General features: G+C 39.9%; 1 protein-coding gene across 1 annotated transcript in view; it reads right to left on the bottom strand.

The window, feature by feature from the left end:
- The window catches only part of CYBB (cytochrome b-245 beta chain), a 33,321-nt gene extending 11,270 nt beyond the window's left edge, over positions 1–22,051 (bottom strand). The window contains exons 1-8 of the mRNA XM_014831773.3: positions 21,875–22,051; positions 19,496–19,591; positions 17,819–17,929; positions 10,116–10,200; positions 8,349–8,494; positions 5,760–5,950; positions 3,382–3,511; positions 534–626 (exon numbers count right to left, since the gene is read on the bottom strand). Of these exons, the coding sequence (XP_014687259.1) occupies positions 534–626; positions 3,382–3,511; positions 5,760–5,950; positions 8,349–8,494; positions 10,116–10,200; positions 17,819–17,929; positions 19,496–19,591; positions 21,875–21,919 (897 nt within the window). The 5' untranslated portion in view covers positions 21,920–22,051. The remainder of the gene's footprint in view (positions 1–533; positions 627–3,381; positions 3,512–5,759; positions 5,951–8,348; positions 8,495–10,115; positions 10,201–17,818; positions 17,930–19,495; positions 19,592–21,874) is intronic.
- Between the last annotated feature and the right edge of the window lie 274 nt (positions 22,052–22,325).

Consider the following 22,325-nt stretch of genomic DNA (forward strand, 5'->3'; position numbering starts at 1 on the left):
TTTAGTTACTAACTTGCTTGCTGCCTTGGGCACTTTAACTCTAATATTCTGTGATTACATACAAAGCACAGACAATGAGGTGAAGGGGAACTAGAAAACTATCTCAGCGTCAATCACACCTACTCTTGCTTCCCTGGTTCTTTTGGTATTTGAATATTTTAAGGCTCACTGTTTGCCCTTTCGAACTCACCTCTTTTGCTTCTCCACTCTACACTAATGGGATGCTCTATGCTCCTCCCCTCTCTCTCTACACACATACACACACAGACATACACACACGCACAGATTCACATACACAAAACACATGGGGTTTTTTTTCAACAGAAAATGTTAACTTCTAGTTTCCCCAGTTAAAAGGCCAAACCACTTGACCATGAAGCTCAGTACATTGAAATACACTGTAGGTCTTCTCTCCGCCCTAAGTGTAATCAAAAGAAACTGAGTAAAACAGAGCCCTGACCAATGACATCGACAACTTGGGTAGACTTGTTCATGACATAGATACTATCAGAAATTCCTAAACCAGCCAATACCTTGGTGATGACCACTTTCTGTTGAGATCGCCAAAACCGTACCAACCTCTCACAGAGATACAGGAACATGGGACCCACTATCCATTTCCAAGTCTGTAATCAGAGCAAAAAAGAAAAAAAGGATGTGTTAAGGGGTGATAGCTAATAAAAGATTCATGGGGACAAAACATTTTAAAAGTCAAGTTAATTTTTGTAGGCTTGTTTAAATATTTGATATTTGATTAGTAAATTTCTTCTAAAACAGAATGCATGAAAAATATCTAAAATTAGAATAAATTTTTGAGCCAGTAAAAATGAGCATTCTCCTTGGCCACATTGCGGAACTATAGCTACAGTATGAAACTTTCCCAAGAGGAAATGCTCACAAGAATAGGATTTCCTCCAAGTGTTGCAACAGCAGTTGCAATAACCCAACAGCAGAGCAAGGTTGGTTTCAGAATTAGCATTTGTCTAAAGGATAGTATTTCAGCAACACCATATTTTTAATGCAACATTGCAATTTCTTTCTCTGAGTTATGTAGTCCAAGTTTGATCTTTTGCAAGACGAGAAATTTCATACAAGAATTTAGCTGTTTCTCCAATATCCTGCTAAGTTCTAGGAGCTATGCAATGCACTTGCTGAATAAGGACAAACCAAAAGAATTTCAGATTTCTCTAGATTCCCCTCTTGTCAGAATCTGTGGTGTTTTAGAACACTGGAAACTACCCTGTGGCATTATTGGCTATATAAAAACATTTAGGCCAAACAGATCCATCCTGGGACTCAGTCAGTTAGGTTGCTAGTTTAATACCTGAAGAAGGAAAGAATTTTAGAAGGCAATATCATCCAAAAGATGACATTCCAGAATGGATTCCAAGAAGGAAAAAAATCCCAGAGTGCTTCCCATAGTCTCACATATGGTCTTTCCATTAAATTATTATTTTTTATTATGGTCATAATAGTTTATAACATTGTGAAGTTTCATTTGTACATTATTATTGGTCAGACACCATATAAATGTGTCCCTTCACCCCTTGTGCCCACCCCCTACCCCCCTTCGCCCTGGTAACCACTAAACTGTTCTCTGTGTCTGTAAGTGTGTTTATCTTCCACAAATGAGTGAAATCATATGGTGTTTGTCTTTCTCTGTTTGGCTTATTTCACTTAACATAAAACCTTCAAGGTCTATCCATGTGGTTGCAAATGGGACGATTTGTTCTTTTTTATGGCTGAGTAGTATTCCATTGTATATATATATACCATATCTTCTTTATCCAATCATCAGTCAATGGGCTCTACTAAATTATATTTTTAGAAACTTATTGTTGGAAGTTGAAAGCACCTGAATGTCCCTATCTCCAGTCAGAGTTGAAGAATATCTGCCCCAGAAGTTACAAATGTTCTGCTACTGGCCATTGTTTTCATGGGACAGGTTTTTAAAACAGTATGGTATCATCCATCTATTTACCTGGGTGCCACCATAGAGACCCATTGAATGCAGCCAGGTCTTGGACATTGACTCTAAGATCCCCAGAAACCCAGAAGTTCATTTGAGGTAGATGTCTGTCAAGGTAGTAGTTCTCCAGCTGTCTTCGAAGAAATGTGCCTTCCCCTAGCCCACAAGAGGAACCACAATACAGTTCCCTTTTTATCCTTTCTATTGATGACTGCATGTAGTGGGAGTAGTTCACTGGTGTATCTAATCACTTTCATTAATGAGCAAGGATGCTTAGAGATGTTAAGACCCTCTTCTAGAGGAAGAATACCCCTATATTAGAAGAGTAGGAAAAAAGAAAGGAGAAAATGGGATGGGAAATTTGCCTTTATATTATACTGTACTTAAGAAAAAAATAATCATGTTCAGAAGTCCTGTACAAATGCTGATTTTTGCCTAGTTCTACACCAATGGCTAGCATGATAACCAACAAAGTATAATGTTTGCCAATGGCGGAAAAGATGTGAAGACCACAGGGCCCGCTTCTCACTCAGTGTAGCAGAGATATGGAGAGTACACAAAATGGATCTCTTTCAGCATGTCGTCCCTGCCACACTCCTGCTCTACCATGCAGTGCCATTGAGTGTTGGTCTAAACCTGGCTGTCTAGCCTCCTTAATGTCTCATAGACAGTATCTCCCGATGCCTAAAGGGAGCCCTGTATATCACCTCATCAATTTCCTTCTCAGCTGTGAGAGCTGTATAGAAAGCCTTACTTCCTGGTATCTGAAGAGGCTCCTAGCTCCTTATAAGTGATTATCTGAGCTATCCAACTCAGTTCAGATGGAATCCCTCTGAAAATCATTAACTAGTATTATTGTGGCCCTCATATCCAGAAGAGAAGAGCTGAAAATTCTTGAACCCAAACAGCAATTTCAAAAACAATGCTTTTCCAGGGGCCAGCCCAATGGCGTAGTGGTTAAGTTTGGTGCACTCCCCTTCAGTGGCCTGGGTTCACGGGTTTGGATCCCAAGCGTGGATCTACACCACTCCTTGGCCATGCTGTAGCAGCAACCCACATATAAAGTAGAGGGAAGATCAGCACAGATGTTAGCTCAGGGCTAATCTTCCTCAAGAAAAATAAATAAATAAATAAAGAGAAGAGGATTGGCAACAGATGTTAGCTCAGGTCTAATCTTCCTCAGCAAAAACAAACAAACAATGCTTTTCCAAGTTTCATATCAAGACATTCAAAAAAGATGAATGAAAGCTTATTTTTCAAGAAATAATTCCAGACAATAAGTATAGCAAAGTAGATACTTACACCATTCTAGCAGTTCCATGACATTCGTATGACATTTGCATGTATTTCTTAGACACAGTTTGAAGATTGTCGGTAAAGAAACCATAGTAGCAGCAACGAATTGTACATACCATAGGAGGGTTCCCGGAGAACTGCGGGATTGGGCATTCCTTTATTTTTCCCCACTCGTCGATCTTTTTCCAACATATTTCTGGCTTGTGTTGAATCAAACTCTGTGCGGTCTGCCCACGTACAATTCTCCTGAGGAGGAAATGTAAGTCCAGACCATTTAGTAGCAAGAAATTAAGTTCTTAGTTTTTTTGAGATTCTGGGCATATTTCTAATGTGGGACCTGTACTTTTCACTTAAAAATAATATCTTATTGCCCCCTCCAAATAGATTAGAGGAAGGGAAGGAAAATATGTGATTTTCAGCAATGGAAAAAAACCTACACACAGTGGCACAAAAACTATCTATATGTAACATTATAGAGGGTAAGTTTTCAATCATCAATACATGTTTCCTTAAAGGGAGCATTTGTGCTTCTGTTTTGAGCATTATCTTTATTTACAAACGAACAAACAAAAACCGAAAAACTGCAAATCTAACAGAGTGAGTGCTAGCCCATATAGTGCCTTTGTACAAATTAGAACAAGATGCCCCCTCTGTAAGGACAGTCCTATAGCATAGAACTTGGCCAGCAGAGTATGGGCTAATTTTACTCCCCATCACCAGGCACCCTTGTGTAGTCGACAACCCATACAATCATACACAGCAGCCCTGAGGCTTGGTAAAAGTGCTTTATTTGTTGTTTCAAAATTGTCTAAATTAAATCAAAAGGTTGAAATCAATTTAAGAAGATTTAACTTTGCGGAGACTATGACATTCTCACAGACAGTAACACTAATGGTGTGTCCCTTGAAGTGCTCAGAGCCCGCTGACTTCAATTCAATAACTACTGAGTGAGTAACTAATTGGGGTAATCAATTGGCATGATGCATACAAACGCCAGACATGAAGTAAGGGTCCAACAAATGATAACCATTAAAGTTCTTAGTGCCCAAGTTCACATGGGGAGTAAGTGATAGAAAAAAAAAAATCTGATTTTCTCCTTCTCTTCTCAATGCCAGGACCAGAAGGCAGAAAACCTGAATTTTAATCCCAGTTCAGCTGCTACCTAGCCATAAGACTGTGAGCCATCAGCCAACCAGTGTAAGGAGCAGATTCCCCGCAAATGGAGAGTGGGGTAAACGAACCTCCCCCGCCTGCACCAAAGGAAAATGTGTATCTCGGAAACTATACAAGTGTAAAGTGGTGGAATTGCTAAACTAGACAGGGGAAGAGATTCATTTTTTTTCTCTAGGATTCTCTGAAACAGCTGGATGATGACAAAGTCCCATTTGAAGATACTCAATTGCTTTAGGAGAGTCAAGAGATTCTTTGTCTACACAGAGTTTTCAGTGCTTAGAAAGAGTTGATCAGGGTCAGAGGCAGGAAGTTGATCAAGAATACACATAAGTGGTTGCCCAACCCTGCCTCTCCCCACCCTTCCCCTTTTCATACTTGGCCACCTCTAGGCTGGCTTGAGCGTCTACTTCCGCCGCCCTTAGTTGTCTAGAACCTCCTACTCACCAGGGACCTTCCCCAGGCCTGCTTTTGTGTGCAGGTGGGAGAATCAGCTAGTGTGAAACAGTAGAAAAACGAAACCTGGTATTAAAAAAGATTCCCAATAAGCCAAACTCTCCCAACCACACATCTAGGCACTGTGTGTCTCTATGAGAGCATTTATCACAGCCTGCCTTAGACCACCTGGGCTCCAACCCCAGCTATCCCACTTACAAACTGGGTGGCTTTGTAGTCTGTTTCCTTGACTACAATTTCCCCAGGAAATGTGGATAGTAAGAGCATCTCTACATTTTGGGGATAAAAAAAACATTTCATGTCTATAACAAGTGCTCAAGAGAAGTTAACTCTTACCTTTGTTATATTAGAATGCTTGAAGGCAATAACCATGTATTTTTCCTTCTAGTATTCCCCACGGTGCCTAAGATCGGTCCTCAAACACAGTAGGCAATCAATACATGATTGGCTTGAATCAAAACTCATTGAACTACAGCAAACCCTTTCACCTGATTAATAATTAACCCCTCCAGTTTGGGAGTTTGTCTCATTTAGTAGTGATTAAGCCACAGGAAACATCATTGCAGCCACCCAAGACCCTATCAGCACTTGCAACACGTTGAATACACCTGCAAAGATACTCAAACTTCGGTGTATTTTTTAAGCTTGCTATAAATAACTACATTATGAATAGCTATTGATTGAGTGCAAGAAACTAAAGTGCTGCTGAGTGGTTTCTATCAAACTGACCTCTGTTATCCCCTCAGATTCCCTCAGCAGACAAGGCTGACCACACACTTTGACAAGGAGGTCCCTGTGCCTCTAACAGAGCACCCCACTTGGAGACTGAGGGGCATAGAGTACTTGGCTTCGGAGTTTAAACACTCACTCAGCTCCATGGATGGCAAGACCGATGAAGAAGATCACAAAGAGATGGTGTGTGTACCAAAACACTTCAAAGTAAGACCTCCGGATGGTTTTGGTGGAGGAGGTGATAATCAGTATGAGGCACAGTGTGATGACAATTCCAGTGATGCCGGCCAACCGAGTCACGGCCACTAACAGGCCTCCTTCAGGATTCTGTAAAATACAAACACACACACGCACACACACACACACATTATTTGTAGGCTCTCAAATGCAGGACTACCTATTTATAAAGTGTCTGATGTATAGGGCAATAAGCATTTTCATTCCCCCTTTAGATAATCCTAACCATCCCTCACAGTGATATAGATTTGGAATACATATTTCTCAATTTAAAAAAGTCTTACGTGGTTGGCGTGTCACAGGAAATATAAATTGATACACTGAAACAGTTCTAAGAGAGTATCAAATAAAGGAAATTGGTCAACTGTAAGATGTCCTAAAAGGGTCTGATGCTCTTTCTCTCTTTGATTTGGAAAGGGCCACAGCGCTTAGCTTACAAATGTCTTCTGGGCATGCCTAACATCTTAGGCTGGGTTCTCCTGCAGACCCCAAGATGAGGGTTCATAGGCAAGTGATTTATAAAGGATGTGCTACAGAAGAAACTGGTAAGGAAACGGTTGATAGGACAGGAAAGAGGAACAAGTCAAGTGAGAGGGTGATTTTAGGCCAAGTCTTAGAGGGAGTAGCTTCAGCCTGATGCTGCAGGGGAACTGTGGAGGGTAAGTTACACCTCAGAGTTTATCCTGACTCAAGACAAGGAAGCTGGGCTTTCATGGCCTGCACCCATCCGTTATGGGCTAAGGGCTATCCAGGGAGGGGTGGCTATCCAGTCCCTTCCAGATCTCTGAGCTTGTGAGCAAACGGACTCCAACAGCCCCAGGGCAGTCCTCTGAGGAAGAAACACAAGTACAGGAAATTGAAAGTGAAAGCACACAGAAGGGTGGGGGAGCACAGACACAGTAAAAGTGACCCAAAGAGATCTGGGGACAGAAGGTAGTGTCAGCTCACCTCGTATGTTAACATTGCCACCCTTATATATCACTGTACAAACAACAAATAACAGAAAAGAAAAATTATCCGAGACATTATAAAAAAAAGAATTTCTGTTTTGTTTGATGCTGCTTAATCCTCTTCCTAAGTAGACCAGGCAAGTTTTTTCATGTCAGCTTGAGGATAATTATTTTTGCAAAATTAAGGGACTTTTCTTTTCTTTCTTTTTCTTTTTCTTGGTGAGGAAGATTGGTCCTAAGCTAAATCTGTTGCCAATCTTCCCCTTTTTGCTTGAGGAAGATTGTCACTGAGCTAACATCCATACCAATCTTTCTCTATTTTGTATGTGGGATGCTGCCACAGCATAGCTTGATGAGTGGTGTGTAGGTCTATGCCCGGGATCTGAACCCATGAATCCCGGGCCGCTGAAGTGGAGTGAGCGAACTTAACCACTGTGCTACCGGGTGGGCCCAAGGGACTTTTCTTGTAATTTTTTCTAAATACAAGGTAACATGTTTGGAACTTAGTGTATAGTAATGTGATTTGGCCATTCTCCAGAGCCATTGGTACATGAAGATGACTTGGAGCTTCTCCCTATGACTGTAGGAAGCTTCAATAACTGCTGGAAGGGAAGAAGTCTTTGCCTGTTGATACTCCAAATGGCTGCTCCTGGAGAACTGCTGAGTTCCTCCCAGTGTACTGTGCTTTCAAGGAATGACAATTATCAGATATAGGCCACCCCTCAGATATTGTAGGCAAGAAAGAAGAAAAGCATCACTGACAGCTATCAACTGGTGGCTGGACTGGTACTAACACCTAAGCCGGAGTGTTCCCTATTTCACATAAACAGTTTCATACAACACCAACATCAAATGAGGTCATTCTGTGATTGTGATGGAGTGAGACAAAAACAAGACCACTCTGAAATCATGTCTAAGCTAAGACAAAAACATGGGTGACTGCTGCTTCTTTACCAACTACAGATTTAGCCCCATTCTATTCCTTCTGCCTCCTAAAAAAAAATTATTAAGATACCCAGTCCTAGAACTATCCCCAGTTCTTGACCATACCTGATCCAGGGCAAATCCTTACTTCCTTAAACCCCTCCCAAATCATCGAACACAAACCCAAGTCCTAGAAAAGCCTCTCTTAACACCCTCCTGAGATGCCCCAGACTTCTTCATGGTGTGAGGTCTCTTTTGCTGCAGCAAGTAATAAACTCAACTTTGTTTGACCAGACTATGTTCCTGGCTTTCTTTGACTGTCAAGCATTGTCATGGGTAAGCCTGAGTTACTCCAGGTTCCACGTACGCACATTCTCACAGGTGAGCTTAAGGAAATAGAAAACATCTAGCGACCCTCCACACATGGGGTCAGGAGTGTGGGAGATATTTTCGTTGAACTCACATTCTTAGAATATACAAACTTGTCCCTCTGATTGTTAGTCAACTTTTGTCATTGTTGTTGTTCTGGCCAAGTAGAATTTTTCACTTATTAAAATCTAGTTCTCAGTTTTAATGGCCTAGGGGACATCTGGATCAGGAAATAAGAGGCTTACCTTGATTTTCTTTTCAGCAAAATTGAGGTAAGTTTCACCAGGCTTATCTTCAAATTTAGAGAGCGCTATTGAATATGAATCAGAATTGTTGACTCGGGCATCCACACACCACTCCACATTAAATAGATGTGCAATGGTGTGGATCGCTAAAGAAGGCAGAGAAGAGAAACGAGGAGGGTGAAGGGTGTGCACAATTTCATTGTAAGCAGGCTTTCTGGCTACGGCCCCTAACTCTATGATAAGTTACAGGGAGACACAGGCATGGCCCAGGACACTTATAAACAAGAACTGGGTCTCCAGGATCAGAGAGGCAAGGCAATTCTAGTGGGTAAACTACTCTCTGGTTGTGTGATTATAGGCAAATCGCTTAACCTCTCTGGTCTTGCTCCCTCATTTATAGAATCGAGGTGTCGAACTACACGATCTTAAAGACCCAACCAAGTTCTAAGATTTTACAAAACAACTTTGGTCTCTGAGGGTATTTAGATGTGCTCTCATTCTCTCTCTCCCCCTGATATATTTGTGCTCTAACAAGAAGACTCTCATGTAATGTACACCTTTGACTGGTCCATTCACCTGACTCTCACATTACTTCAGATAGAGATTTGACTTTTCAATTTTCAATTTTATTGAACCAATACAGACAAATGGGCATAAGAATGAAACTATTTAAAAAATTGCGTTATTTACTTAACGTGCACTTACATAGGACTTACTAGGTGCCAAGCTCTGTTACAAGTGCTTTCTAATTACTTAATCTTTACATTGACCCGGTGATATAGGTACTATTATTATCATCTCATCTTACAGATGAGGAAACTGGGGCATAGATTGCTTTCAAATCTATGGGCACCAAGGTAGGAAGTAGCAGTTAAGAACCAAATCCAAGCAGTTTGGCACACAAATCTGTGCTCTTAACCATCACATTATGTTGCTTTCTAACAAGATTTTATCATACAGTTCACTCTTGAAAGATTTCATTTGCCACAGCTCAGACAGGCTGCATGATCTCCTGGTAGAAGATGAGAAACCCAGTTGAACACCTGCAATCTAAGCCTATTTTATTCAGGTTAGGGACAAACTCCTTAAGGGCAGAGCAAACGTCTATTTTGTTCATCGCTGTGCACGTGTGATGCCTATTGCCTGGAACATCAATTATTTATTAAGTGAATTAGTGGAGATTTGATAAGGGTCCCAGATATATCCCTTCTTGTGCCAACATTACCACCCTAATAATAATAATACATAATATATAGTACACATATACACATGTATGCCTATTATGTGTGTGTATATATATATATATCTCAACAATAATAATAATAAAGAAAGTGTTTGGCTAATAGGGGCTGTCTTAAGGGATTCTGAATTTACGGGCTGCGGCTCCTGTAGGCTTACTGCAAGAAATCCACAAATCTACATGTTCAACCAAGTATTTTTAAAAAATGAATTAATAAAAGCTCTCATATGTGGACTAACAAATATTTTTGATATTAAAAAGGATGGAAAAGGGTGAAGACACTGGGATTTTACCAAAAGAGCCCAAGATAAAAATGTTTTAAGACCTGAAGGAATAAATCTTAATATTAGGCTGACAGAAATAGTGGTGAATATTTTTTAACAGAATTCATTCAAAAATTACAACATATCCAATCACCACCTAATCTACCAATAAAGGCCAACCTCTTACAAAAAAGTATCCAAGAATAGAGGGAACTGTCCGGTTCCAAGTTTTCTTTGCAATCTCAAATATCTTAATAAACTTACCAGTGTGAAGTGCAATCATCCATGCCACCATTTTATGGAAGGTCAGGTTCCTGTCTAATTGTCTTCGAATTCTTGTTGAGCAGCACTTTGTATTAAGGGGAAAAGAATGAAATATATAGTAATTGTCAACAAGAAGGTTTTCTCTGTTCCAGGCGTTAGATATATATCTTTTCATTTAATTCTCACAACCATCCTAAAAACTATATCATTCTACCCATTCGATTGATGAGAAAACTGAGGCTCAGATAGAGGTAGTCATCTTCCCAAGGTCAAACAGCCAGTAAGTGGCATAGCCGGCTTAACCAATATGTTTAAGATTCTCATACCTGTGACACAAAAAGTCTCTCCTGGAATCCATGGCTTAATTGTATAAAATACGAATTTGGACAGAAAACATATATAACTACATAGTTTCTAGTTCAGATGAATTTATTCAATAAATTACTGGCTGAGGGCTATTCTCTATCTCCTGATAGAGAAATTCATAAAGGACAGGCCTCCCCTCAAAGACCTGGCAGTCTAAAGGGGATACAGACAAGCGAACAGTTCTAGAACAAGTGAATAATTTTAGAACAACATCCTTCCAGGACATACACACTAGGGGAAAAGAAAAAAGTGTCCACTTTCCCCTGCTGATAGAGACAACACCACAAGGGAGATCGTTAACCCAATAATAATATAAAAAATAATAATAGCTAATATTTACAAAGAGCTTATGCAAGGAACTGCCTTAAGTGCATTGACTCATTTCATTCTTATAGCAATCCTATTGCAGGAGGTGCCATTATTATCATTACAGAACAGATGAGGAAACAAAGGCAGAAAGAGGTTACCTTGCCTTAGGCCACATAGTTAATAAGTGGCAGAAATGGGATTTAAACCCAGCCTATCTGCTGCCAGAAATATCGATATTCTATTTCATACCTCATATGGTTACCTTGACATTGAAAATAGTATTTTGGCCAATACTTTAGTGTAATTGTCCTACTGATGTTCGTTGGAAGATGTGGGTTTGAATCTGGATTCAGGTCAATGCCCAAAATAGAAAAAATATCTAGTTTATGGTTGAATCTAAGCTTTGCCCTCCTGAAAATCAGTCAAATGCTTCCTCTGGCTCTTTTGTTCCCAAGACTAGATGTACTGCCACAGAGATTCGGAGATTTTTAAGGAGAGCAGAGTGAAGTACCCCCAAAAACTTAGGTATCATAAATATCTGGTTCTAAACATATTTAATTTAAATATGAGGGTAATTAATATTTGGCTTACTTATTTTTAATAAAATGTTCTGATTTTATAGAAAAAAATATAATTGTATGGGAAATCGTGCTCGCTCCACTCTCTCTCAGTTAGCTGCTTCTAGGGAGGGAAGGCTATTTGGACCAGGAGAGCAGATTCCTGAAACCCAAGAAATACTAGTAAGAAAGGCACTGAGGATTTCAGAAAAAGAAAGAAGAATTAGGCTTTATTGAGTGCCTTCTGTGAGCCAGGCAGTTTAGCCATAAGCATTACCTCATTTAATGCAGCAAGATAAGTACTATTGTCCTCTTTTCACAGATAAGAAAACTAACGCTAACCCTCCCATTGGCTGGGATCCAAGTCTGTTTGTCTTCAAGGTTCACGCCCTTTTCCACCAAACCAAATGTAAAGATATAGTCACTATTTTTCTATGTGTCTCAAAACCCGAGACAAGAATTTAAGTGTAAGTACTCTACCTGGAAAGTGATCACACAAAACAAGAGAGGGGAAGTAAGACTGGGAAGGGCAGGAAATCATCAAGGGTGTATTACAATGTCAGCTCCCATTATCACATCCTCTCCGCGGGCTTTCTGATGAGGGGCCTCTGGGAGACTGTGTAGAGCATTCCCCAGAGTTTTGTTTTTTGTTTTTTACTGGAGGGGTTAGGAAGTTTGGGTTTTCATCCACCAACTTCCAGCCATTACTGGCTGAGGGCTGTTCCCAGGGCATCAACTCCTGGCATTTCTGGCTTGCCCCAGGAGAGGGCTGAAAGAAAATCCTCAGGCAGAGAATGACTGGGGCTTGCAGAAGGCAGCTGCCCCATGTATTGGAACTATCAGTGTGGAGGGAATACTGGTGGAGAACCAACAGCGTCACCTACAACCAGGTGTCCATTGGTGGAGCTGAGCAGTGATTCAGGCTCTCAAAACAAGAGTTTCTGTTTTAAATCACCCATTTTGCATTTCGGTTGGTGACAAATTGACTGTTCTTGTTTTCTTATATAGCCTCATTATCTTTTGTGTTTATTTCAAGTGCTGCACATTGTTTTACTACTTTGTATTCCTTACAGTTTTAAGGAAATATCTTTTTCCTGTGTCCTAATTGCTGGGTTCCTCCATAGTTTACGTGACTCCATGTGGTCGGCAATGAACCCCAATGACCTTCTATAATCTCCCCTTGAGTTTGGGTGGGACCTGACCTGTGAATATGATGGGATGTCACTCCTGTGATTTTGTTACATTATATGGCAAAAAGGACTTTGCAGAGACAATTAAAGTCCCAAGCTGACCTTAAGAGAGAGATTATCTGGGTGGGCCTGACCCAATCACATGAGCCCTTTAAATCTGAGTCTAGAAGTCAGAGATTCAAGGCACAAGAAGTATTTGATGCACTGTTGCCGGCTTGAAGATGGAGGGGCCACATGGCAAGGAATACAGGGACATCTAGGATCTGAGAGTGGTCCCTGGATGACCATCGGCAAGGAGACAGAGACCTCAGTTCTGCAACTGCAAGAAACTAAATTTTGCCAACAAGAATTAGCTTGGAACATTTTTACCCAGTTTCCTTATGACCCAGCCCAGTTGACACCTTGATTTCAGCCTATGATCCCCTGAGCAGAGAACCCAGCCACAGGATGTTGGACTTCTGACCTGCAGAACTTGGAGCTAATAAATTGAGTTTGTTTTAAGCTACTGAGTTTGTGGAAGTTTGTTACACAACAATAGATAATCAATACAGTCCCTATTGGAGTGATGGAACGCAATTGGGCTCCTAAGAATGAGAGCATGAGAATTAGTAGGGTCAGAAAGCAGTACTGAATTACATTTCTGAGAGCAAGTTTTGCCATCAGACATACCTGTGTTGTATCCTAGCCCTACCATCCAGCTGCGTGTACTCAGTTTCCAGTTTCCTCACCTATATATTTATCATAGTTCTTCCTTCATAGGTCTGTTTCATAGATTCATTGAGGGGTATTTAATAAATATTTGATCTTTTTGTATCATTATTTAACTTTCAGCTAGTATGGATTGGCTTCTCAGCTAGAAAGTAAGCTTCCTGTATGCAGAGCAATATGTCACGTACTTTTTAAAATCCTTTATTAATTATTTGGTTAGATGAATCACGCTTTCACTGTCCTAGGATCTAAGATGATTATTCCAAACCTGTAGAGGTGTATTTACCCACATATCTATACTTGTCACACTGTTTCCTTTTTTACTGCCTGACAAATCATTTTGGGACATTTAGAGGAAAATATACTGACTCCTGCATGCTGAATTTGAAGAAAAGGAATGTGGTTTTGTTGTGGTCTCTATACTGTCTCCATAGGTCTATCCTTATCATCATCAACATGGATCATCAAAAATGTGAATAGATTTTAATGCCGTTTAACAGCTCTAGCAACAGACTCCTATAGAAAAATAAACTGAATGCTACAATAATGGAGAGATGTGCTTGGGAAATACAAGGTCCATTCAGTAATACTCTGATCTTAATAGGTAATTTTTTTTAAAAAGCTAGTTAATATGAAACACATACATTTTATTAAGAGGAAAAACAGAGGCTATTAGTCACTATTGGGCCAGTGGAATGGGTCCCACCAGGGCACCATTAGCTAGTTTTTCCTAGCCACCCTTTTTGGTATAGCCAGTAATGGCAAAATAATCCAAAGTAAAGCCATAAGTCATGTGTATACGGGGGTTCCAGATACAATTCCCTCACCATTTCCTGAGAAGGAGGCAAGATGGCCTGTTGGTGGGTGGGAAGAAAGGGCTTTGCTGCCTGTGACTGCCCAGGGCTTTTTGTCCCTCCCTACGATGCAGATACCATTTTTATGCTTTTGAGCCACTTCTGAATTATTGCCAGCCACCTACCAATTTCCCAAGCTGCCATCATGCTCCATAGCTTCCTCACTGAATTACCTCTTTGCTCTTGGCCATTGACATCTAAAGGGAAGTTTCTCTTGTTACTGTCACCTACAGCCTTGCCCAATCTCAATAGACTAACATTCAAGTGCAAGGGAAATTATTGAGTCATCTTGGCAGATATCTATGCAAACTGTGAGAGGAAAACAATTTTTAAAAATTGAGAACTGGAACTAAAAAGAAATGCATATTTAATAGGGCATAATATGAGTTTCCGTAACACGAGTGTTACAGAAACTTAAAAATTCTATTTTAGGTACATCTGGTCTCACCACATGCACCGTGAATGAACCTGAATTAGATATTTATATGCAATTTGGGAGAAACAGCAAAAGCCAATCTTGAATCTATGGAACTCAGACGGAGAAGCTGACAATAATTTCCAAACCTGGTGGCAGTAGAATATGTGATAAATATAAAGAGCACCACTTTATTTGTATAGCACTGTTTATAATTTTGAAATTACATGTTTATTCTATATCTCCTCCATAAAACTCTAAGCTCCTGGAGCTCGCGGTCTATCCATATCTTACTCTTTACTTACCATGTGTCGCCAGTGCTTAGTACATAGTTGGCACTCAACAGATATTTATTGACTGACAACTCACTAGTTGATAGGCTTAGTCAATTAATACACTTTTAGAGTGTCGTATTCATTCTTACATTTGCATTATTTCACGTGCTTTTCAACTGAAAAAAGAACTGAGACAGGAAGTTCAAGAGACTTGCCCTAGACCATATGGTGAGAGATAGAGCCATGTTGAGGGCCTCTGGCTCTCAGACTACATAAGGTTACAGATACGAGCTCATTCTCTCACCTTCCTGTTTCTTTCTGATCTTAAGACTAGGACTTCCATCCAGTTAGAACTGAGTTTCTGTATGGCAAGTTGGGGTTATTAAGGTTTCTTTGGGAACTTCTGTATGCTGAACCCCATCCTTCCCCATTTCCCTCAACAAAGCAGACTGGGAGTCTTTACTCCTATCTTTCCTGGTGTGGGCCAACCTTGGGGCTTGCTTTCTCCGGGTAACCAGAAGGATTATAAAGCAAAGTCTAAATGATTAAGACAACTAGAAACTGAACAGAAGTTCTGTGACTGTTTAGTTTGCATAATGTCCTACAAACAATTCCTGGAAGTTCCAACATCCTTGCCTTTTCTAGCCTAGGTTATTCAGCATGCTCAAATTTTCATATATATGATGGACTTTCTAAGACCATAATATTGCAACTAGACAGTTTTGAGTTTAGGCGGCACATAGGAAAGTGAATTAGCTCTGGAGGTACAATGACCTGGGTTTGAATCACAACACTCCCATTTAATTTCATCCCCACTTCACTGATTTGATATGCGGATTTCACGAGGTGAGGTCTATGAAGACAGTAAGTGGCAGCTATTACGATTCCCAACATTAGTCACAGCATGCTCACTCATTTTAATCCCAATCAGAAAAGAAGTTTCATTTGCAAAGTTCACACTTCAGGTTGGGAAATCTGAAGAGGGAGGGACACATCCCATCTGTAAAAGAAGCTTGCTTGCTGCTAATTTTAAAAAATATATTCTTTTACATACAGGTCTTCCTGGTTACAGAGCTGAGCTTCTCTGCCATTTGAAGAGCAGCCTCATTTCATCTCTGTCTTTAGAGACCCTCAGGAGGATCTTCCCTCCTGGGCCACAGGAAGCCTAAAAGCAGCCATTACAACATGTGCGGCTCGTGGGGCACGGCAGCTCAACGACAGTGCAATTTGGGCTTGTGGGGTAACAAGGATTTCTTAATGGACTATCCTGGTGAAAACACTGCCTTTTTCTCAGGGGTTACTTCCTCTAAATACAAAGTTTTCAAACAGGGAATAATGGGGAGAATAACAATGAATTGTGCTGCCTTAAAAGAAAGCTACAGTACATGAGTTTCATTTAGCAAATACTCATCAGGCTCCTACGATATACCAGACATTGTACTTTACTGATGGCTCATCAATAAAACTTTTAATCAAATGGAATTTTACCTTTGTGGATTCTTAGGTTGAGAAGATTATTTGGAAATCCTTGTAATCAATGTCTACAGTTAGTTGTAGCCTGCTAATCCTATATTAGTAAATCGAGAGCTGTATAGTTCTTCAAGGAAAAAAATTCTCCTTGGGATCAAAGTGAATCTAGTAAGACTAGGAAAAACGAGGCAGAGTTCAAGGCAAGTTCTACTCGTTATTGACAGTTTGGATCATTTTCCTTTCCCCAAACAGTCAGTGGTTGCCAAATTAAGTATTAACTCTTCGGCTGTACAGTCAAGGTCCTAGTTTCCTAGCAAAGCTCCAGTTCTTCTCTGGAGACTTACCTCTGACATCTGCCCTTTACAATCCTACATTCCCATCAAAATAGACTGCTAACTGCTCTCCTCTATAAATGAGTTCTACTCACTAGGTAATTTTTGACAAATCTAGTTAATATAAAACGTGCATTTTATTAAAAGGAAAAACAGAGACTACTAGTCACTAATGAGTTAGTGGAATGGGTCCCACCAGGGCATCAATCCCTAACTTTGGAAGAGCCACCCTCTTCGATGTGGTCAGGAATGGCAAACACATCCAAAAAGAAGCTGGAAGTCAAGCTGATAACGGGGCTTTCAAGAACACAATTTCCTCACCATTTCTCGTGCTTTTGCCCACGCCATTTTCTCCATGTAGAATGTCTTTCTGTTTCATTTACATCCGGTAGATGCTTATTTTGGCCTTATATGCCTATATCTCATACCACCTTCCCTAAGAAGCCTTTCTTCATACCCTGCCCCACCTGATATAATTTACCCCTTCTTTGATTCCCTGCGGCTCTTCATTTAGAATGTTTTGTGGGACCCATCATATTTTGCTCTGTTTTGTATTTATTTCGGTATGTGTGTAGATTGTAAGTTTCTTGTTTCTCATCTTTGTATAATAATAGCAGTAGGAAATTTGTATACCATTTATAGGTTACAAACTTTCTTCCTACATAATCTTTTTTCTTTTTCCAGCATAGTACATTTAGGGGTTCACTAAATTGTTGAAGTGAGGCTGAAAGGACCCCTGGGTATTTAGAAAGCTCTGAACTCCCCAGTTCCATGGAGCCAGCACTTCTTAGTCACATTCATTATGGTGACTCATTGCCCATTTATTCCATCTGCTTGGGATGTTATCCACAAAAGAGATTTTCTCTGATTCAAAAATTTTGAAAAACATGGCACTGTAAGATTAATTCCCAACTTTTATAAACATACGCACATACTATGTATGTCTGTGTGTGTGTGCATGCACATGGCTTTATTGCTATTGTTGAGGTATAGGTTGATTGGTTGTTGTTTTTAATGTCTGCTCCAAGTTAAATGGTTGTCCCAGGGAGCTCCGTCAACAAATAATAAAGAAATAAACTACAGAATCAGGTATAGCTGAGATCTTGAATATTCTGCAGAGGTTGAAATCCTCACAAACCATTGGTTTGCTTTTCCTAAGAAAGGGCATTTAGCTTGATGGCCTTTGATATCTTGTAGAACTCAGACTTTGTAAAGGCTTGCTCTTACCGCGCTGGAACCCCTGAGAAAGGAGAGCAGATTTCGACAGACCGGCAGCAGGATCAGCATGCAGTTGAAATTCAGACAGGCTGCAGGGGCCCTGGCCAAAGGAAGCGCTGCCTGGAAGAAGCAGGATTAGGGAGCAGGGTGACTCCTGTGAGCATAGAATAATCCCCCCACTTCTCCAGGGTTGCTGGTATGAGGCCCACACACCAGAGACATCAAGTTATTTGGAAAGGAAGGTCCTTCAGAGCCGAGTTTACCTTTAGGGCCTGCTAGGACCTTTTGTTTTAATCTGCCCCCTCTCCAACATTTTATTATGAAAATTGTCAAACTTAAAGAGAAGAATTTCACAATGAATACTTGCTTACCCATTTCCCAGATTTCACCTTTTACATTTTACTATGCTTGCTTTATCACATATCTATCTATCCTTCTATCCAACCATCAACTCATCTTATTTTTTGAGGCATTTCAAAGTAAGTTGCAGACATCAGCTAACTTCCCCCTAAATACTTAAGTGTGTGTATCATTAACTAGAGCTCAGTTTAGAAACTGGGCCTTTTTTATTTTATTTTATTTTTTTTCCTTTTTCTCCCCAAAGCCCCCCAGTACATAGTTGTATATTCTTCGTTGTGGGTCCTTCTAGTTGTGGCACGTGGGATGCTGCCTCAGCGTGGTTTGTTGAACAGTGCCATGTCCACGCCCAGGATTCGAACCAATGAAACACTGGGCTGCCTGCAACGGAGTGCGTGAACTTAACCACTCAGCCACGGGGCCAGCCCCCGAAACTGGGCCTTTTTAAGCAAGGTTTTCTTAGCACTTAGACTGACCTCAATAGTAACCTACGTTGGTATGATATAATGCTTTGGCATTATAATTGTTATCTTTGTAATGCCTAAAGAAGTTGCATATTTTGGAGGGGAAAAGCAAAGGGAAATCACCCTTCTGAATGTCAATCTAAGTTAACAAAAATTATAACAATGTGGTATAACTATATATTATAATTACTCATACATATGATTTATAATACACATTATAATTGGTATTATTAAACAATTCCTTCATGGTTTCAACATGATGCAACAAATGATTTCCTCTGGGGACAGCTGTAACTGTAATTATCTTCATTGTGTTGAGGAAGAACCCTGGCAGTTCGAGGAAACCGAGAATGCTAAAGAACTCAAGGAAAGTGGGCGGCCTTCACTCTGCTGGCCTGGTTAATGAATGTAACCCTCAGGCAAGTTCCTCAAAGGCTCTATATGTAGGGAGGGACTTATTTTCTGAAGATCATTTTCTAACATGGCACTAGGAACAGGGCTTTCCATGCACAAAAATGGTGAGAATCAGATGATTTAGAGAATATGTCCCACATGCGTCATCCCTGGATCAATCTCTCCAAACTGGCCTTCCATTCCACAGTCAGTGTTAGATTTTTCCCTTAAGCTAAACAATGGCACAGTGGTTCTTTGGGAGGTGAAGGATGTTACTGGGGCCCTCTTTTGTTTGTCCCATACTGGAAGGCCTAAAGACTTATCCAGGGGTTTGCAATAGAGGCAATGAGGCTGATGGTGCTGTTTAGGTTGGTCAGAATATTTATTTAAAATGTTAAAAAGAATATGAACAAGAATCTCTGATTAGAAATGTGAGTCAGTCAATATTGCATGAAATAAAACTTATACTTACCCCAAGAAGTTTTCGAGTGTAAAAGAACTGCTCTCTATTGTCATAAACCCGGTAGTACCATACAAAGAGGAAGGCATTCATGCCCAGCCACACCAGCTGCACAAACAGAAATAGTTGCATGAAGTTTTCATGTTTTAACAGGTACGTTTCACACAAGTTGGAGTCAGACCAGAGTCAGGACTTCCCTGATTCCAGCCTTCAACAAAGGTGGTTACAAAGCTGTGTGTAAACAGCTTAGAACCAGCTCTTTCCTACAACAGTGTCACTACACTTCTCTGTAATTAACCTTTCTACCCTGTGTTATTCCCCACGATTGTTTTACTACATGGCCAGTACGCCAAATTGTTATCAGTCTCTTTCCTCTCCTTTCTTTCTCTTCCTCTTTTCTTCTTAACCTTAGATAGATAGATAGATGATAGCAGATGATTCTTCTTAGAAAGAGAAGAGAAAGGAATATGTTACTATGCTGTCCCCCACTCTAGTAGGACATTGTGTTCTACTCTCACAGGCGCCAGTCACCTCCCTCCACCACACAGCTTCCACCCCAGCTAGTGGGAGTCTCATCAGCTAAAGTGTCAAGCCTTTAATGCTGTTTAGTAAGTTTTGCTTAACTTTTGAAGAAGAGGATAGTGAGCATGAATGAGGGGGTGAGGGGCATGGGACTTTTTAAAAAAGAGACCCTTCTACATTGTGACTTCTCATTTCATCCCAAGCACTGACTGCATCAAGCGGTGACACTGCCCAATCTTCTACCTTCGGCTCCATAGTGATCTTTTGTAACTGTGCTTTGAAGCTATGAAATGTCCGTAGACACTTGAGAACAGTCTCTCTTTATAAAGAAGAAGGTGCTAAAACAACTTCTCCATTTCCTAACCTTGTCATTCTTACTCTTGCTTTCCAAGCCGTGTCTTTACTTTCAAGTATATGAGGGTATAATTTAGAAAGAGGTCATTTCCTGGGAAAAGTTGTGGTAGGAGCAAAAAGTATAATTGGAATTTGTTTTCTATAGGAGTAATCTGTTCTTAAAATGGTGATAAGAAATCAAGTTAAGAGCTCTGAGTCCTCAGAAGAATTCTATTTTGCATTAGAATGTTGGTTTGGCATATTTTTTTTTTTTAAGGTATGCTTTTTGGTGAGGAAGATTGGCCCTGAGCTAACATCCGTTGCCAATCTTCTTTCTTTTTTTTTCTCTCCAAAGCCCCAGTACACAGTTGTATATCCTGGCTGTAGGTCATACTAGTTCTTCCATGTAGGATGCCACCACAGCATGGCTTGATGAGTGGTGTGTAGGTCCGTGCCCAGGATCTGAACCTGCGAACCCCATGCCGCCAAAGCGGAGCACGTGAACTTAACCACTCGGACACAGGGCCAGCCCCGGCATATTTTTTTTTAATGGCAAAATATTTTTGTTTTTATTTTATTTGTGTCACTAACTTCTCTCTACCTCTAAAACCCAAAGACTCGATATTTACTTTATGATAAATTCTTTCAAAAGTTCCACTCATAAGTGTTCTTTTTAACATCTGTATAATGCTTTCATTGGCTATTTGGAAGGCTATTTTTATATCACATTTCTATCTTCCCAATTTTCCATGATTGCTTTGCTGAGACCACCATATTAAAATAATAGTTGATCTTTGTTATGTTAACAACTAAAGAAACTAACGTGTCTATTTGAAAATTAGCCATCTCTTTACTTACAAAAATTCTTCCTTAGGATAGATTATGTTGATATATATATAATTATATTATATATCATATATACACTTTAAATATGAGTCTAGATATCTCATTTCAATTCCCTTCCCTTGAATGTTTATAAACCTCATGAATAACTCAAGTTTACCTCAGAGAAAAAAGGATACTTTTCTTAAAAAGAAAGTTGAGAACTTCAATTATATTTGGTGTAATTACTGAAATAATTACTGAAATAAAGGCCAATTTCTCATACAGGAGCCAGTCTTGTTATTTGGAAAATAGTATAAAATGTCAATTGCCCATTTTTAAGTGGTATAAACACATAAAAAGTAGAGAAATTTGCCTTTGTAAACATTAATAAACAACTCAGACTCAGGGATCAATAGCATGAAATGTCTTCTACTCCTTCTGTGAAATGCTGGCTAATTTAGTACTCTTAAAAATTCAAGAAATAAACTAGGTGAAGTGAGCTCCCCGATCCATTCTTTCCATTAATAAGTTTGGAAGAAGGGACTCAGTCTGCTAGCAGATAGATGTATGTTCACACAGTAAATCAGTTTCGATGCAATTTCTCAAACAAACAAAACAAATAGACAAACAAAAAAGTCTTCCTCTATTTTAGTTCGTAAAAGAACCCAGACAAGTCAGAGAATTCATAATTGATTCCTCATTGGTACTTACAATGACAAAGATGGAGAGTCCCTCATTCACAACCCAGTTCCCCATGGTGGCAGAGGAGCAGTGTCTTGTGTCTGCCTTTCTTCTCTGCTATGCTGCTTCTTCCCATGAGGAAATGAAAACAGCAGCCTTGGGGCAATCTGTTTCCTTTTATATTATCAGAAATTAGCTAATCATTGGTCAACTGAAAAGCTTGTTTCCATAACAAATTTAAATCTCTAAACCACAAAAACTACAGAAAAAAAGGTCTGTAATGATCCAATCACAACTAAACATAGAGGGAAATGAAACCTATTTCTACAATTGAGAGACAAGTAAGAGTGCAATAATGAGATGTTCTTTACGCAGCGAATTAACTTTTTGACTTATCAGTTATCAAGTAGCAATTTTTACAAAGTCACCCAACTAGCCATGATTTCGTGCTGGGTAAAAAATATGAAGTAGGTATGATATC

The sequence above is a fragment of the Equus asinus genome, chromosome X, assembly GCF_041296235.1.
Source record: "Equus asinus isolate D_3611 breed Donkey chromosome X, EquAss-T2T_v2, whole genome shotgun sequence".
NCBI lineage: Eukaryota > Metazoa > Chordata > Mammalia > Perissodactyla > Equidae > Equus > Equus asinus.